This window comes from Panthera uncia, chromosome E1, assembly GCF_023721935.1.
Source record: "Panthera uncia isolate 11264 chromosome E1, Puncia_PCG_1.0, whole genome shotgun sequence".
Taxonomy (NCBI): domain Eukaryota; kingdom Metazoa; phylum Chordata; class Mammalia; order Carnivora; family Felidae; genus Panthera; species Panthera uncia.
This window is the reverse complement of record NC_064814.1, coordinates 28,703,293-28,723,307: the sequence shown is the minus strand read 5'-3', so window position 1 is coordinate 28,723,307 and position 20,015 is coordinate 28,703,293. Positions and strand designations below refer to the sequence as shown.

Genomic DNA, 20,015 nt, shown 5'->3' with positions numbered 1-20,015 from the left:
GAGTGAGGATTTTCAAAGGATGGCTTATTATTCTCTTGGATCTTCTTTTCTATTCCTCTTTTTAGGAGAAGAAAGAGAATGTTTAAGAGGGCAGGATCAAAACCATTTGGTTTGTACCATGAACCCTCCATGGATATCTTTCCCTATCACTATTTGGTTTCAGTTCTAAAACCTTAGTGTGGGAGGACTGTGGTTTGTGTTATGGCAAAGTTAAAGCAACGATAACATTTCTTTACGCAATAATTCTTTACTAATTTTTTTAGGAATGTCTTTAGTATGTTTTCAGCCCACTTATAAGATCATGTGTTGGTTACCTTATAGCAATAGGTAACCAAATGGCTGTGGGTTCTGAAATAAATTTATATAATAGAAAAGTTGTTAAAAACATATTCGACTAGTGTGTGGATTTTTAAAATTCTAACCAGTTTTACACTTTGGAATAATTTTGAGATGGGAACAGAGGTAGATTTGCCTCAATTAATTTTTGTTGAGGTTAACATTAAAACTTGTTTACATTTTTTTTTTTTTTTCAACGTTTTTTATTTATTTTTGGGACAGAGAGAGACAGAGCATGAACGGGGGAGGGGCAGAGAGAGAGGGAGACACAGAATCGGAAACAGGCTCCAGGCTCCGAGCCATCAGCCCAGAGCCTGACGCGGGGCTCGAACTCACGGACCGCGAGATCGTGACCTGGCTGAAGTCGGACGCTTAACCGACTGCGCCACCCAGGCGCCCCAAACTTGTTTACATTTTTTTAATAAATACCAGCTGGCCAAAGGAATTTAGATGTGACAGTTAATGGTCTAATTTGGGAACAATCTATAATTAAGTGCTTATAACAGACAAATCACAACATAGATAAGTTACCTAGAGATAATTTAGAGTTGATTTTGGTTTTTTTTCCCCCCACAGAAACATTTGGCCTACGACATTTATGTGAAAGTAAAAATCTAGGACTAACTCAATGCTAATTCTACCCTAGGAAACTGTTCTGTTTTAATTGCATTTTAATATTTACTTTTCATACAGCTTACTCACTCAAATGTATTTTTCATTAAATCATTTTTCTATTACAAAATATGGTATTGTCTATTTTAGTCACTGATGTAAATTTACTTCATTTTATTCATCGCTCTGGGATCCCTTTGCTCTAATCAGATCTGCCTCCTAGGATCATCTGACACCTAGCTGGTCCTTAGTTCTTTACTATTGCTCATGGTACCTCTTCACTTGGGATGATCTCCTTCATCCATCGAATGATGTTTACCACTTCTTTCAAGATCTGGATGATGTCTGTTTTTTGCTAAGAATTCTGCATGTTGTGGCAAATCCTTTACTATGTACTAGTTTTGGGGGGTGGCGGGAGGATGCAGAATTGAATTAAAGGATGGGAGCTTTTGCTTCTGCTCTAAAAACATGCCCTGGAATATTATCTGAGCTACACCTTAGTCTGTGGGTTCTGTAATATTAGTAACAGCAAACTTTACTGAGCATATGCTATGTACCAATTACAGTGTTAAGTGCCTGATGTGCATGATTTCACACAGGAGTACTAGCTCACAAAGACCCACTAGGCGACTATTTCAAAGTCACACAGCTGATAATTTAGGAGCAAAGACATGAACGTCTGGGTCTGACATTTGCATTCAGAGCCTGTGCCTTCCCTACACCACGCTCACCCATTTCTCTCCTCAATCCACTTCCTTCATGTCTTTGCACTGTTTGTGACAAAACAGTATGTTCCTCTGAGCATGAAGACCACTCACATCCTGCTCCAGTTAACAAAGAACACTGCAAACAGCAGTTATTCAATAAAATAGACACATACGTATATATGTTCTAATCTGAATAATGAAAGTTTTTTTTTAACTCCATGTTTTATTTCACCATAGACTATTAAATAGTTCATGGAAAATATCCTAACTCCTTCATAATTCCTACTGAACTATGTTTTCTACATATAGGACATACTCAGTAAATGCTTCTTGAATTAATAAAAGACTGAGAAGCATTGAGTAGTTCAATTACTTTCTTTTTTTGTTTGTTTGTTTTAATGTTTATTTTATTTTTGAGAGAGAGACAGACAGAGCGTGAGCAGGGGAGGGTAAGAGAGAGAGACACACACAGAATCCCAAGCAGTTTCCAGGCTCTGAGCTGTCAGCACAGAGATAGACGTGGGGCTCAAACTCATAAGCCGTGAGATCATGACCTGAGCTGAAGTCAGATGCTTAACCGACTGAGCCACCCAGGTGCCCCTCAATTACTTTCCAAATTAAAAATATGTTATATAAATGTATCCTCACCATCGTTTGTTTTTTTCATTTACCTTTTTTTTTCTCACATGAGAAAAAACAATACATCCAGAGAATAGAAATTAATTACATTAAGGGGATAATACTAATAAAGTTTCTAAGAGTCAACAGGCTCCACCCAGTAAAAGGGCATATAATTTATGGCTAAAGACTGCTGCCGACCCACTGGTAAATACTGCTCCAAATCAGAGGAAACCACTATGGAATCCGCTTTAAGTTCCTGTTAAGTGTGGTGCCTGTGTGCTGTGGTCTGAATGTTTGTGTCCTCCCCACATTCACATGTTGAAACCCTAACCCTCAAAGATGATGGCATTAGGAGATGCCTTAGGTGATAAGAGAGGAGCTCATGGATGGGATTAGTGTTCTTATAAAAGAGATCCCATAGGCTTTCCTACTGCCTCCCCACATGAGGACATGATGGTAAGCCTGCAACCTGAAGAAGGCTCTTACCGGGACCCTGCCAACACCATAATCCTGGACTTCAAGCCCCCAGAACTGTTAGAAATAAATGTCTGTTGTTGATAAGCCACCCAGTCTGTGGTATTTTGTTACAGTAGCCCAAGTGGACTATCATACTATATAATTTATACTAACTTGTCCTTATTTTACAATTTTGATCTAGATTAATGCCATTAAAAATTAAAATATACAGGTAACAGTTTGCATTATAATTTAAACATATGTAATTAAAATTTCCTTTCTATAAGCATGGCTTTTTGATTGTTGTTGTAGTACTTAATTTTTGGAGGTAATTTAAAAGGAAGGCTTTTTTTTCTTGATATCTCAGCCACTAACAGATACTTTACAGTTTGATAAAAATTCTTTTCTTATGTAGGTTACACAGTTAATACTTCATTGTTTGAAAAAGTCAGTAAATCATTTTATGGTAATCATAAGCAATAATATTCAATTCATAACATTGATGTTCTTTCTAACTTACATCTATAATAATCTCTTCTTAAAAAAACATATTTCTTAAGCTATGCTCCTATCTATAATACCTCTTAAAGGTGGGTTTAATAAACCTCATCAGTATTTCACTAAAAGGACAAGGCAGCCTAATCTTGATTTAAAGGCGAGTTTACATTATTTGGTTTCAACCGTCCATTGGTTATTACAGCTTCACAGATACCGCTATGATAATGCATCTTAAAATTTCAACTCTTTGTTAAGGAAAATTTCTAATAAAAATCATAATCGAACAAGGACCACTGCACAATACATTCATTTTACTCTTTTATTCATTGAAGGAAAAAAGGCATAATGCACCCTTCTTTAAAGTCTATTAAGTCACATTATGTACTCCTCGTTGAGAAAGAGTAATTGAAAGAAATAACAGTAAAGAGGAATTAAATGTGCATTTACCTGTATTAGACATATCCGTAGGGCTGTTTTCTGAAGAAGTAATTGGAGTCTGTTCTGTTTTCTTGTATCCAGTTTTTATCTATGAAAGAAAAGGAAGAATATAAAATGTCATTTTCTAAAGTAGGTCAAAGACCAGACTAGAAGCTCACGTTAACATAAAAAGAATGGTTTATAAGATTAAAGCTGTGGTCCAAAAAATATGAAATCTCTAAAATTTTGGTATATTTATCTTCAAGCAAAGCATTTCAGAATTAAAGGTAACAACTGCTTTCAGCTCTATGCTGTCCAAGGACAACAAAACATAAGGCCATGTACCTTATCTTTGGAAAGGTATTATAACCCCAAATAAAAAAAGTAGAAGAGGCTGACAGATAATATTACACTCTGCATCTTATTAGCAGGCACCTGAAACTGAAATTACCTTTGATGAATTTTATTCCATTCATTGAAAGCCTACCTGAGTTTCCTATTTTGTTCTATAGCTAACATGGAATTTAAGAGTATATGCTCTATTTGTTTTAACTTTGATTTGTTAGGGCACTGCAGCAATTAGTAATGAACTGCTGATTTTGATGTAGAAACTCCTCCTTCTGTGTGATTCTACTGGGGTGAACTAGGTATTAGCATACACACGTGAGGGAACCATATCCACCTACACTGGGTAATCAGGATTACTGTCTCACTGTGCAGGAGAATAAGCTAAGAACAAAAAGGTAGACTGCCTGTCTTCAGTCAAGCAGAAAATAGGAATAACAAGAAACCATTAGACATTTTCTGAAAATAAATATGACATGCCTAACACAGTTTTGAGTGCTATCTAGGCATATCTTTGCAAGGCCCTCCCTGATCTTGACTTTCTGAACCAAAGACACACTGACTTGAAAAACTGTATTATTGACACGGCACAGCATAAAATTCTTAAGCAGGAAAAAAAGAAAAGATCTTTCAAGTAAATAAACTGCATTGCCGAAATTATAATTCTATGTGTATGTAACAAACATAAAAATATACAGACCGGATAAATATACAGAGAAATGTAAGATTACCTGATTTCTCCTAAAAGAAGATAAAATGGTATCTGTAGTTTGGGGAGTAGATGAAGTCTTTGGAATTAGTATTTCAGGGGGAGAAGGAAGAAGGCTAAATGTTGAGGCTTGTGGTCCATATTCTCCTGAAGCTTGTAAAAGGGATGTACAAGATGGATTTTCTAGATGACTGCCATCCGACTTTTGTCTTATGAAGGCTATCTCCCAAGCAGGTTCTGACCTAGCATTAAAAAGCAATAACTTTATGGATAGGTTATGGATATGGTACAATTGAATTTTAAGATAATGTTTCAAATATTATGAAAATATACTTCTTTTAGGGTCTAAAGTATTTAAGTCTCTTAAATTACTATTTTTGAGAAGACATGCTAAAAAACTCATTCTACTTTATGGATAGGAGAGTTACCTTAACTTGGCTCTGGTAATTATGCTTTTTGCTTCTTCAAAGGATACACCAATCATAGATTCCCTGTTTATTGAGACAAGTTGATCTCCTGGCTTCAAACGTCCATCCTAACGAAAAAAGTAATATATATAAAGAAACTAAGATTGATGGTTTAAAAAAAAAAAAAAAAACTGATGTAACCAAACCAAAGAAAAATTTTAGTCAACAGTCTCTTAAAAAAAGAGTGAAAAGAAAATACTGGACAAAGAACTTCAATAGCAAAAAGTTTTTAGCTAGTTTGCCTACATGTGGATGAAATGGAATGGTTCGTGCATACACAGGCTAAATTTGCACACTAAAGAATCCTGAAGACATACATGAATACATATATGCCTAGATTAAGACACAGCCTGCCTGGCACACCAGGAAAAGACCTGTTTTAAAAGCTTGGTACTACGTATGAGACAGATACAGCTCTGACTCTGTGATAAAGTGAAATAATTCTAGAATATTTCAGAGTGCAAGACTCATTCACTTTAGTTTCTGAGCATTCCTGCATCTCTCATCCCACCAAATTGGTAAGATTCATTCCATAGTAAGATTTAAAAAAAATTTTTTTTAATGTTTCTTTATTTTTGAGAGTGACAGACAGAGCATGGGTGGGGGAAGGGCAGAGAGAGAGGGAGACACGGAATCCCAAACAGGCTCCAGGCTGTGAGCTGTCAGCACAGAGCCTGATGCAGGGCTTGAACCCATGGACTGGGAGATAATGACCTGAGCCCAAGTCAGACGTTTAGCCAACTGAACCATCCAGGCGCCCCTCCGCAGTAAGATTTCTAAAAATTCAGTCAAGGATCTTAGTTAGATTGATCCTACCCATATTTCAGCTCTTTACTGGATCCGTCATAACTCCTGTGATGCAGGTCTAGCTGGTTGTATATTCAGCTTTACTCATGTCCTACTAAGGATGACCACTTCTTTTTTTTTTTTTTTTTTTTAATTTTTTTTTCAACGTTTTTTTTTTTTTTTTGGGACAGAGAGAGACAGAGCATGAACGGGGGAGGGGCAGAGAGAGAGGGAGACACAGAATCGGAAACAGGCTCCAGGCTCCGAGCCATCAGCCCAGAGCCTGACGCGGGGCTCGAACTCAGCCCAGAGCCTGACGCGGGGCTCGAACCCACGGACCGCGAGATCGTGACCTGGCTGAAGTCGGACGCTCAACCGACTGCGCCACCCAGGCGCCCCAAGGATGACCACTTCTAACCGGCTGCCTTGCGTTGTCTGCTAAGACCCAGCTCTGGCTATAACTAGCCTAACTGGATAAGAACAGAGCCTACTGATGACAAGATTTCATTTAATTTAATTTAAGTTTCTCGGTCTTTACCTGTCCTTTTCCTTAATTCAAACTGGAAAAGAAGAATGAGCTCTTTTCATTTTCAGCTCCTAAGACATGTCTCAATTATTCTCAAAGATAGAAGGCAATATTTCTGTAATGAGGGAAGAAGCTTATATGGTTAAAAGAGCTAGATTTTTACCCTAATGGCATTTAATTAAGTTCTACAAATTCAAGGAAATATCTCCCTTCAAAGTCTTATCTACGATATATTCTAAGATATATTCCTTAGAAAACTAACTGATCTTCAATCTGAACTTCATTATATATAATAATGGTAATCTATAGTTACTTCACTACTAAATAACAATAGCTATTTTTTTTGTTTTTTAAAAAGATATTTAGTGAGGCACCTGGGTGGCTCAGTCAGTTGAGCGTCTGACTTCAGATCAGGTCATGATCTTGCGATCTGTGAGTTCGAGCCCCTCATCGGGCTCTGTGCCAATAGCTCAGAGCCTGGAGCCTGCTTTGGATTCTGTGTCTCCCTCTCTCTCTGCCCCTCCCCTGTTTGTGCTCTCTCTCTCTCTCTCTCTCAGAAATAAACATTAAAAAAAATTAAAAAAAAAAAGATACCAAGTGCTATCTCTTACACTGAATACTAAGTACACAGGAAAATAAATAAATATAAAATATCAAAAAATTTTATGGAAATGTCATTTCAAATACTACGTAAAAGACACTATAACCTAAATGCATGACTCTACAACTCTTCTAAATTCTGAACATTACTCAAAAAATTAAACTAAAAAAAATTTGATTTTAAAATACATAAAATTTGAAAATTTCAATTTTATAAATATAACTAGCAAAGTCAGAGAACACAACACAAGTGCTATATTGACAAGTGATTTTTCCCCCCTTCTATTGACAAATGTATGAGGAGTAAAACACAACAGTAATGCTGGAAAAGACAAAGCAAAGTACCTACCAGAAGGATACTACATATTCAGTAAAACGAAAGAGCTTTTTTTATAAGATTTTATAAACACAGTTCTGTAGTTGCCTGGGCCCAAACCTTATTACAGAGTTTGATTACATATGCATGTAAATCAACTCTATCCAGACATACTTAGACATTTATGTACATTAGCTTGTAATTTAATATGCTAAATTTTTGTTTTAGAACAGCTATCTACCCAAGGTTAAGATGAAACAGTAACAAACAAGAAAAACAACCTTTCTGCCACAGGCAAAAAGATAAGGCTAATAATGGGGGAGAATAAACAAAATTCTAGAGTGCTTATTTCCAGGAGGAAGGGTGGGGAATGTGATCAGGGAATGGACACAGGAAGCCTGAGTAGTACCTAAAATTTTCTACTTCTTAAGTCTAAGTAACTCTAAGTGAACTCTAAGCAGATTCATAGGTGTTCATTCTATTTTTATGCTCCATTTATATGTGTCAAATGTCACATCATCAAAAAGAAAAGAAATTCTCCATCCCCCCCAAATAAAAAGGAGCTCATAATATCTGCCCCAACAATGTGTTTAGCTAGCTGAATTATGTTTTGGTTTTATATTCCAGTTCTATATTGGAAGTAAGGGTCAAATAGAGAAATTTTTAATCTAATTTCAAAATAAATTAATAAGTAAGTGAAATTAAATAAATGTCATTATTAAATCCAGCCCTAGGCCATTTGGAATCAATGGTTCCAGCTCTTTATTGGAATCAGTTCAATAAGGTAGATTGCAACTAAAATTTAATGGCTATCCTACTATTGACTTGTATCACAAAGCCTGGCAACAATTTAGGGAGAGAAAAGGGGAAAACGAAGACAGAAGAAAGCTCTGTTTCACTGGAGCAAAGCTTTCAAGGACACCAACAAGGAGGGGTATCTGGGTGGCTCAGTCGGTTAAGCGTCTGACTTCGGCTCAGGTCACGCTATCATGGTTTGTGAGTTCGAGCCCCACGTCGGGCTCTGCACGGACAGTTCGGAGCCTGGAGCCTGCTTCGGATTCTGTCTCCCTCTCTCTCTCTCTGTCCCTCCCCTGCTCACGCTCTGTCTGTCTCTCTCTCTCTCTCTCTCTCTCTCTCTCAAAAATAAAAAAAACATTAAAAAAAAATTAAAGGACACTGACAAGGAAAAAAAAGGATTTTTTAGAATCAGGGTGGCAGACAGTACATACTGTCAGATGGCAGTTCTTCCATTTGGGCAGGGGCCTTCAGACACAGTGGACAGAAGAGGAAAGAGCAGGAGGTGTGGCAGCCGGATAGACCCGAATGCTAATTTGAGCTCTACAACTTGCTAGCTAGATGTTCATAAACAAATAGAGAGAGAGAGTGAGAGGGGAAGGGGGCAGGGAGAGGCACAAGAGCTAATCCACAAATCCACAAAAAACATAGATCTGAATTAAAAATTGTTGGAGGGAGCTCCCGTATCCACGTATCTTATATAGACCACAGCTGGCTGTCAGGGTTGCAGAGGAAAAGGCTACTGAAAACACACAGGTGGGGGCACCTGGGTGGCTCAGTTGGTTAAGTGTCTGCTCAGGTCATGATCTCACGGGCCGTGAGTTTGAGCCCTGCATTGGGCTCTCTGCTGTCAGCACAGGGCCTGCTTCAGATCCTCTGTCCCCCGCCCCTGCCCCTTCCCTGTTAGTGTGCTCGCGCATTCTCTCTCTCAAAGAAATAAACAAATAAACATTAAAAAAAAAAAAACAGGTAGGCAACAGGGTTTCAGCAGACCTGCTATCTTCCACATTTTCTTCTCAGAGTGTACAGTATTAGCAGTACAGAGGGAAAAGCTCCCATGAACACAATTTAATGTATCTTATATTAAAGCACACTGAGGTACCGAAGTAGCATTTTCCATCAGGACAAGAGTCAGAAAAGGGACGAAGAATAATGCCCTCTAACTGCAGCTTTTGGTGTTTATATATATTTTTTCCTTTACTAAAAAGTATTTACAGCGTTTTTTTTTTTTTTTTTTCCCCCTAAAAAAAAATTTTTGCTGATCATGTGAATTTCTGAACCTGTTTAAAAGTCAGAACCTGCAAACTAAAACACAGCTATTTCCGTAAAAGTCTGGCATTCAAAACCAGTGAATCTTGCCCCAGTTGGATTAATGTATATGTGAAGATACTAACTTCGGGGACATGCCGAGGCCTCTTCCACACTGTCTGGGTTCTGATTCAGCAGTTACTGAGCAACTGCATAAGGCGCCAGGCAAGGCGCCAAGCACTTTCACATGCCCACCTTCAGGGTCTGCATTCTTTTGCATTGACATTTACAAAGATGTTGAAGTCATAACATATCCCTGACCATTTAGACACTTCTGTTAAAAACCACCAGCCCTGTTCATTTACAATAACCATTATATAGTTTTCTAAATAACATGTTACCATGTTATCAGAAACCATCTATACAGCCTGACTCTGATTTAACTAACTCTTGATTCCTGAATACTAGGGAAGGCTCCTGCAAGACTTCCCGTTCTTTTCCCATTACTTTCAGAAACTGTCAACTTCTTTTACTGCCAGTTACTAATATGAATTTAGGCAAGACGCTTAATCTCTATGTGATTCCATTTTCTTAGCCGTAAAGTGGAGATAAATACCTATCACACAAGGTTGCTATTAGTAATTAAGTAACATAGATGAAATTCTAGCACACTGTAGATGTCAAATAAAGGTGAGTTGAATCAGAATTCCATGCCTGTTGTAATTTTCACATGGATAGCAAATTTAATCCTATTTACTCCTCTAATTAAGAACCTTTAAAGGCTGCCCATGGGTAGGAAAAGTTGAAATTCCTTAGCTTCCCAGACTCAGCACAACAAACTACCTACAATCTACTTTCTCCAGCCTCACCATCCACCTTCCCTCCTCAGCATACAAATTCTTCAATCTATTCTCAGAAAATGTTGTTCACACCACCTACCCCATCACTTCTCCACCTGATGAACTGGCACTTAAACTTCACCGCCAAGTACAAACATTCGCTCTGAGATAAGTTTGCCCCAATCGCCTGGAATTACTTATCTGTTCCTCTCTTCCCAAAAGCACTTTTACTTATCTCAGTAATTACACTTACTTTGTGCTGTCCCTATTCATCCACATAGCTTTTTCTCTCCTATTAGAGCACATTAATCCAGCAACTTCCAAACTACAGCCCTGATTTTTTTCAGTTGGCCAAAACCATGTCCTTTTCATGGTTGTTTCCCCCAGCCAGGTACACAATAAGCCCACAATAAATTAATCAGGGCCAGAAAACAGTCTGAGAAAATTAAGGTGGCTCAGACAGTAGTAATAATGGCAAAAGAGAAAAGAATGACTTGTAAAGTGAACCCTCTTGGGTTGCTACTTCCTTAGCTTCCACTGATGGGACTGGCTTCTAGACACTATGTCATCCAGAGGCCTTGGTCCGAGTTCCACGGTTAGGATCAGCACATTCTGAAAACAGACTTCCTCTGAAAGATAAATATGTCCTACTTTGATCCTCTGTGAACAATGACTAACCATTAGTATCTACATCTGTGTGATCGCTGTCTTTACCTACAGGATTTGACTTAAAAAAAAAAAAAAGGTCCTGAATTTATCAAATTTAAGATGACATTGACTGTAAGATGGCCATTATTTTACACAGCACTAAGAGAAAAAAATGCTGCCAATTACACTATGAAATTGGTTGTAAGACTCATCTCATAGAGCTTATATGTATGTGCTTTAATATATGTCTTAGAATCAGTTAAATGATATATGAAATGTAGTATCAGGTTTGAAGAAAAGCTTTTGATCACTGCCTGCTTTCCTTACACTATTAGCAGAAAAACAAAGAAGCAAAAACATGTGAAAACTTCAAAGAAAGTTTGTGTCCAGAATGTAACACAAAGGACAAGGGAAGAAGGGGACTTGGTATGGAGCCAGATGGTGGCAGGGGAATGGGGAACAGGCAGAAACATGACAGAATGACTAAGGGATCATTCATTCATAAATATTAACTGAGCAATTAGTTTATGCCAGGCATCACTTTGGGGACTAAGGGTATTATTGTGAATAAAACCAGATAGAATCCTCCCACCTAGGAAACATACTGTCTTGTCGTCCAGACAGAGTTGATAAAATAAGTACAGATATGGATGTGTGTCTACAAACTGAGATCGGTGATATCTCAGGAAAGAAACAGGATCTAGGAGCACATATAGGAAAAAAGACCTGGCCTAAACTGGAGGGCACCGAGAACACATTCCTTAGGAATTAGTCTTTGAATAGACATTTGGAAGTCATGGCGGCAGCAGCATGGGTGTGTTCTGAGTCAGAGGGTACAGCATATGAGAAAGAACTTCAGGAAACTGAAAAAATACCGCTCCGGAAGCATAAAAATGGAAAGCCAGAGAAGTAGAGGGCAGAAGTCACGTGATACAGGCAACTGAATATTAGTTAGATAGGCTGGGGAGGAAATAGGCATGGTGCATAAAAGCAGACAAAGCTATTGTAAGATCTGATTAAAAGCTATGTGCTGGTGGTGGAGATCAAGAAGACTGATGGGCTCAAGTGATATTTAGAGAGTAAAAAAGTCAACAGCATGTGCTGATAAAACTGGGGAGGAATGTTAAGGGAGAGGAAGTAGTTAGGCTTCTGTTAGGTTTTCGAACTTGGTACAACTGGAAGGTGTCATTCATCAAGTTTGGGAACAGAGGAAGAAGCTCTCTTTGGGAAGAGATGGCCAGATGAGGCTATGGTGTGACTATCATGACTCTTGCCTCAACTACAGTGAGTTTGAGATGCCTTAAGGAGATCCAAGTGGAAATGCTGACCAAGCAATTGGACATGTGAGTATGAAGCTCAAAGGAGTATCTCAGCCAGAAAAAGGTCTAAGATTGAACACTAAAGACTCCAGACTGATATGGAACTGGCTGGTGGGGTGAAAAGGGCCTTGGAGTTCTCATATTTCCTCAGTACCTAGTACATCTAATCTCATCCTATAGGCTGTCTCTAACACTTTGAGATGGAAGAATCTTTCCTTCTATTGCAATGGAAAAATTGTCAAGATGCCCCAAGTTTGAATATGTTTTTCAAAGAAACATGGTATTTTGGTTACTGAACCAGTACTGTATTTTGTATTTCCCAGTAGGAAAACATTCATGCATGTGTAAGGGGGTGGGGGTGAGGGTTCAGGCAGCTGTGATTAATTAAAGATTTCTTCTGAGTTCCAATAGCCCTCTAACATATGAAGTTTGGGAATATAAATGCAAGATAATCCATCTATAAGCTTGGGGATTACCTATATTGTAATTCTCAAACAACAGAATATTATAATTAGACCAAGTGAAAGCACTCATATGCATTTAAAAATATGAAGGTGCTCAGTTCAGCAACTTAATAAGGATAATCTTATGAGCCTGTGTTTCCTATTGTATGAATACATCTACTATGCAGAAATTTTGCACAGATTAGAAATTTATCAACATGCCTAACAGTATTTGGAACACAGTAAATGCTATTATTAATAAAAACATTTAAAAATAAAACTGCATCAATTTGTATTTGCAGAATAAATATGCATGTAACTCTCCATCTTGAGGAAGTATACAAAAATGAGTGTGAGCATTGCAAGTGTATTTATTCTTCTCTGTCTCCACCTTTCTCTGTTTTGGCTGTTTTCTTCGTTTGGACTTGACCAGATACTGTCAAGGAACATTAATAACTCTGTGCTGCTCTCTAGTGGTAAATATAGAATATAGTCCATTAAATGACTACTTTTTGATAGCCTTCCAAACAATGAAATTCTAAGAAAAACCAATAAGAGAAAGTATTTAATTTCCCAGTCTGCTACCACTGATAGCAGATTAAGTGTCACTCAGCATGTTATCACTTTATTATTTTAACTATAAATATGTTTCATTGGAATAAAAAAGCACAAACTGATGCGTATCATAATAGCAAATTTTTATCACTTGTTAGATACCATGATCTATTATTACACTGTATGAAGTGTGGTCTAAGAAATAACTTGGCTATAGTGCACACACACACACACACACACACACACGTCCCTCAACTAAAGCAGTCATAAACATCTCAATTCTTACAAGACTAATTTTATTTTTTGTTTGAATTTGTTAAACACCTTAGTATTTAAGTAAACTTTATTTGGTTAATAATTTAAATTCAATAGATAAAAGTCTGTATTATTATATATCCTAAATTTATTATATAACACTTACAACATGGTAAGTGTATCCTATTATCTCAACAAGCTTGAAACAATTGAAATCATTTCTACTATTTTCGAAATTATTGGCGAAACTAATTTTTTTTTCCTAACAAGGGGAATAAAAATCCAGTTGCCTAGATAAACTACTTGCTAAACAAATGTTTGGGGTGAGGGTGGAGGTAAGGGCAGGACTATTTATTGAATCAAAATAACTAAAAGAACAACAATATGAATAAACTTAATGTTAAAAGGATCCTTTCTCATGCTCTATAGCTTGCTGTTAATACAATTATTTTATGAAATTCTTTATATCCTATATCTCTCCAAAAAGGACTGCAGGCAATTTTCAACAAAAGACAGATAGAATCACATTAGTAAAACAGATATGGTAAATGAAATTCAGGAGGAATGAAAATGAAAATATAGTAACTAGTTTGTTAACTAAGTTGTTGATATTGTACTTCAAATGTGGATCTGAGCTTTCTAGCAACCAGAGCAAAAAGGAAATCATGATTTATATATTTCTTATAACAAAGAGGGGAGTAAGGCTTTCTAATTTGTAAGAAAAGAAAAAAAAAAGATATTTTCTGGTCTTAAGTCTAAATCTAATTTCTCATGTGGGCAACTAAAGCGTGATATAAATAACAAACTAAACAAGAATTACTGCAAATTCAGAGATGAGCAGAATTTATATGCTGAGTTTGTATATTTTGCATTTAGGAGAGGCTAAATATGAAGGTACTTCCAGTTTAAGTGATCTGACTTAATCCAAATTCAGCAGTGGAGAGATAACATGCCTTCAAATACAATTTCTCAAAATCAGACTTTGGATAAGAGTTAAATAGCATATTATTAAAAATATATAACCTTTAGTTAAGAGTTTGAAGTCTGGGGGCACCTGGGTGGCTCAGTTGGTTAAGTGTCTGACTTCAGCTCATGATCTCACTGTTTGTGAGTTGGAGCCCCGTGTTGGGCTCTGTGCTGATAGCTCAGAGCCTGGAGCCTGCTTTAGATTCTGTGTCTCCCTCTCTCTGCCCCTCCCCTGCTCACAGACTGTCTCTCTCTCTCTCTCTCTCCCAAAAATAAATAAACATTAAAAAAAAAAAAAAGATTCTGAAATCTGTTATTTTCCAATTTATTTCATGTTTACTTCCTATTTATTTGTTAGGTTAAAGCTCCTTGAAGGTAAAGGCCTATTTTCCAGTTCTTACAAGATCTTTCACTGAGAAATAGTCACCGGGACATTCAATTAATACTAAAAATTTACTGATGTAGTAGGAAAACAAACCTCACCACTAGTAGGTTTGGTTTTTGGTGAAGTATTATTTTTATTTTAATTTTTACCTTGTAACAGTCTCCTCCAGGAATAATTTCCTGAATATATACCAAGGGACCTTCATTCCGGTTAATTCCTCCAAGGATCTTCAGACCAAGGCCCGTTTCCTTGGTGACTGTAATCATCTGAAAGGCAGGATCCCTAAGATAAAGTAAATTAGCACTCACAGGTTAGCCTAGAGGATCTATGCCCACTTTTTCTTCAAACCGCTTGTTAAATCAAATTCTTAGATCTAGATAACCCCATATACTCAGTACATACCAGTAACAACATTTAGAAAAGTATGATGATAGGAAAACAATCAAATGGATTCTGTTATCTGTAGTATTTTTTTTCTATAAAAACAAACCATAGAAGAAATTACCGCAATAGTGCTTATTTCTCTGTTGTAGAAGGAAGAAAAATACCTTCAACATATAATTTAAATATATTTAAAGGTTTATTAAAGGTAACTGAACAGATTTCCCTTTTTAGCTGGCTTCTTAGACTACACTGAGGGATCAATCCCAAAATTAAAGATTTTATTGAGTTAGGTAAGTGACTTTTTAAAAGACATGTTGGCAGTCATTTAAAGCAAAATAAATATGACCTCCATTTGAATATCAAAAAGAAAAGTTTATCTTTTTAATTTCAGAAGAGTATTTTCTGATAGAAAGCACGTGCTCATCCATAATTTCTGTCAAACGTTAAGAACAGTGACATTAGAAAAGAAGGAGGGGCGCCTGAGTGGCTCAGGCAGTTAAGCCTCTGACTTTAGTTAAAGTCGTGATCTTGCAGTTCATGAGTTTGAGCCCCACATTGGGCTCTGTGCTGACAGTTCAGAGCCCGCAGTCTGCTTCAGATTCAGTGTCTTCCCCTCCCTCTGCCCCTACCCCACTTGCTCTCTCTGTCTCTCAAAAAATAAATAAATACTAAAAAATTTTTTAGAAAAAGAAAAGAAGGAACTGTCAAAAGAATTCTATAAAAGGCATACCCTCAAATTGTGTTTCTGAACACTCCAGTCAGAGTGGAGACTTTTATTGGTCAAAGAGGGCTTGAACACAGTTTCAAATAAGGCTTAGGGCTGCCTGCTTACATATGATGTAACTGGGGTTGTGCTAAGCAATATACATACACTATGCTATTCAACTTAGCATTTATACAACTCCTAAGATTATTACCCTCATTTTTCTGAAAGCACCAAAGTCTGGGAAGGTTAACTTGGTGGTCTAAGGTTATAAAGCTGGAGAACAGCAATGGAAACCCAGTTTGTGTTACTCTAGAGGCGAAATGTGGCATAAGATATGCTTCGTGGTCGTATTAAAGCCAGTGATGAATATTGGAGCTATCTTCACACATATCAAAAAAACTGAAACTGGTATTAAAAAGGTGCCTCGTATCTTAAATATTATTACAGTTTTTAGAAAAAGCTTTCTTAGCTTCTGCCACAAGAATTCTAACTATATCTTTAAGAAAGCATGTATTCAAAAGTTAAATAATAAAAAAGACAGGATGAAAAAAATTAAAATACAAAAAACCCCACAAAACCTTATAAGCCTTCCTGCTTTTGAATATTTTGCTCTCTACAAAGGACATTGTTCAGGGTTGCATTATACAGAATTAAGCTCTGGTGTTGGATGGCCTCTCTGGTTACTAGGGCAACGGTCAATTAGCTAGAAAAAGAGGCAGAAGGCACTAGGTCCACAATGTTTCACTGTTACAGATTTCAGAAGCTCAGCCCACTTTTGATGGAATATTAGGTTATAAGGGCATAAAAGAATGAAGCCTAGAATTGAGAGAGAGGAGGTAGAGGGGGAATTAAGGTACCTCATTAGGTACCTTGTATAACCTCTTAAACCCTCTAAATGCAAATTTCCTTCAATGGGGATATTCATAATCTCCACCATATATTAGTGCTTCAGTAAAGGATCCCTCTTTTTCTAATTGTCAACAGAATTTCTGTATTTTGTACAGCATTTACTTGCCAGGACCTTATGTTACAACTCCCTTATGTTAAAAATTTATATTATTTACTTTTTCTTAGCTATTACAAATAGTTCTGCTGCTCAACTTTAATCCCAGAGAATTACAAGTTAAAACTAGGCAGAGATATTGCTATTTCCTTACAAGATCAACATATAATTTAAAACTGTGACAATATACTCCAATGACAAGGCTGTGGAAAAAGAGGTACTCTTGTACATTGTTGATGGGAATGCAAAATGGCATAACTTCTAATGAGGGAATTTGGTAAACTCTAAATTTACCCTCTGATCCAGAAATCCCATTTCTAGGAATCTCTCCCAAAGATACTCTGGCAAAAAATACAAAATTACGTGTATACTAGGTTATTTATTTTCGCATAATTTGAAATCTTCAGAAATTGCAAATAATGGGTATCTATCAATAAGGTGCTGGCTGAATAAACTATGGTAAATTGATAGGATAGAATACATAGTTACAAAAGGTACAAGAAAGACATTTATAGACTGATATAAAAAGACCACCAGGATATAATTTTAAAAATTTATATATATATATATATATATATATATATATATTTTTTTTTTTTTTTTTAAAGGCAAGATCAAAGAGTATATATAATATACTACCTTTTTGTTAAGAATATGCTGGTGAGTGGAAACTGGGAGGTGGAGCCTGGATGTTGGGGCCATCTTGCCTCAGTCATATGATTCTTTCCCATGGCCTTGATTTTGCCTTAAGTAGTTGGGCAAAACTCTCTGCTGTCCCAGAAAGTAAAACTGTTCAGCACCAGAGCATAAAGCTGTGCATGGAGCTCTTTGCACACACCACAGATGAGCCTGGCTGGTGACCCCTGGAGACCAGAACTTTTCAGTGCTCTCAGGAGGTGATGTCAGAGAAAGACATCCTGAGTTTAACCAGCCTGACACCCTTCTCCAGGGAAGACCTGTGAATCTGAGCTGAAGGGCTAATGTGCATGTGTTTACTATGAATAATAGCTTTCAGGTAAAAATATTGACTCAAGTGTGTATATATATACACACACAAATACATATATATATAAAACATGTGTATATACTTATATGTATATTATTTGCTTATCCAAAAAGAAGCACAGGGAAAGAACCAAAAATAAAAATGGTTATCTATAGGAAGAATGAGGGCACAGAGTGAATGAAAGACAAGAATGCCTTATTCTATGAGTTACAGGTTTGCAAAATGGCCACAAGTTCTTCCCATCGCTGTCTGTATGCCCTTTGGAATGTGACTTTACTGTTCCTTCCATTAAAAAGTAGAGTCTAGGGGTGCCTGGGTGGTTCAGTTGGTTGAGCATCTGACTTCGGCTTGGGTCATGATCTCACGGTTCGTGATTTCGAGCCCCGTGTCGGGCTCTATGCTGACAGCTCAGAGCCTGGAGCCTGCTTCAGATTCTATGTCTCCCTCTCTCTCTGCTCCTCTCCCACTCATGCTCTGTCTCTGTCTCTCTCCTTCAAAAAAATAAATAAAAACATTAAAAAAAAAAGTAGATTCTATATCTATACCCCTTGAATTTGGACTTGGCTATCTGAATTGCTTCAGTCAATGACAGACCAGCAAATGTAAGGGAAACAGACATTTGAAAAACACTTGGGCTTGCTGCTGGGAACCATTCCACCATCCTGTGAAAAAGCCTGAGCTAGCCTCCTGGAGAATGAGACCAGGTTCAGAGACATAGCCATCCAGACTTTCCAGATGAGGCCCCAGAAATGTGAATGAGGCCATCCTACACTATCCGGTACATACCAGAACAACCAAAGCATGAGAAAAAATAAATGCTTGCTGTTTCAAGACAATTCGGGTGGTTTGTTACTCAGCAAAAGTTAATCTTACATTATCTTGTTTTGATACTTGAATCATAAAATATTTTAAATATTCAAAATATCAGATCAAATTTTTTAAAAAGCAATTTCTATAAAGAATTATAAAAAAGAATGCAGAATTTATCCCATACATTGATTTACATTGGAAAGTAATTATTGATCAACTTCCTAATTATTGCTTTAGACCAGTTAGCTGTATAAAATTTTGAACTAAAAGCTCATTAACATTCTGTATATTTCAAACTATGTAGCTCAAAACATATTACATTTAATTTAAAAATTACTTTTCAAGTAGGCTGGATGATACCACAGCAGGTGTATTTTTATTCATGATTTTACCACAGGAGCCTTGGATTTAACCACTGTGTAAATGAAGATCTTGATGAAGAGTCTAGAAATTCTTCTTTTCCTAAGAATGGAGAAGTAGAAAATAAATTTTCATGCCTTAAGAGTAGTCAAATTCGATTTCAATTTTGCATAAAAACATCACATACACTTGGTATGTAAATGATATGCATTTATATAGACACGTTAGAGGTTGATAATATCTAAGAAATATAAAGACAGTTCTCCAGATCGAGAGAGAGAGAGAGAGAGAGATAGCTATAGCTATAGGGCTATATTCACATCATTATCTGTATCTATATAAAATTGGCATTTTCTGGCAGAGATGAAAAATACAGTTAAGCTTTAGATAACTATATAGCTTCCACCGTTAATACACTTAAATCACATACTAATAAAAGACTGTGACAAATATCTCTTGTGAGCACAAGGCTAGAAAGTTTTTTTTTAATGTTTATTTATTTTTTATTTTTTTAACATTTTTATTCATTTTTGAGAGACAGAACACTGGTTCGGGAGGGGAAAAAAGAGAGAGGGAGACACAGAATCTGAAGCAGGCTCCAGGCTCTGAGCTGTCAGCACAGATCCCAAAGCAGGGCTTGAACCCACAAACAGTGAGATCATGACCTGAACTGAAATCAGATGCTTAACCGACTGAGCCACCCAGAAGCCCCATTAATGTTTATTTATTTATTTTGGAAAGGCAGAGATTGAGAGAGAGAGAGAGAGAGAGAGAGAGAGGGAGAGAATGCACAAGTAGGGGAGGGGCAGAAAGAGAGAGGGAGACACAGAATCACAATCAGGCTCCAGGCTCCAAGTTGTCAGCACAGAGCCTGACACAGGGCTTGAACCCATGAAC

At 37.0% G+C, this 20,015-nt stretch overlaps 1 protein-coding gene across 2 annotated transcripts in view; it reads right to left on the bottom strand.

Annotated features, from left to right (window-relative positions):
- The window catches only part of STXBP4 (syntaxin binding protein 4), a 174,993-nt gene that overhangs the window by 141,797 nt on the left and 13,181 nt on the right, over positions 1–20,015 (bottom strand). For both annotated transcript variants that reach the window (XM_049636450.1, XM_049636451.1), the window contains exons 3-7: positions 19,096–19,220; positions 14,999–15,131; positions 5,130–5,236; positions 4,724–4,943; positions 3,678–3,756 (exon numbers count right to left, since the gene is read on the bottom strand). In XM_049636450.1, the coding sequence (XP_049492407.1) occupies positions 3,678–3,756; positions 4,724–4,943; positions 5,130–5,236; positions 14,999–15,131; positions 19,096–19,142 (586 nt within the window). In that variant the 5' untranslated portion in view covers positions 19,143–19,220. The remainder of the gene's footprint in view (positions 1–3,677; positions 3,757–4,723; positions 4,944–5,129; positions 5,237–14,998; positions 15,132–19,095; positions 19,221–20,015) is intronic.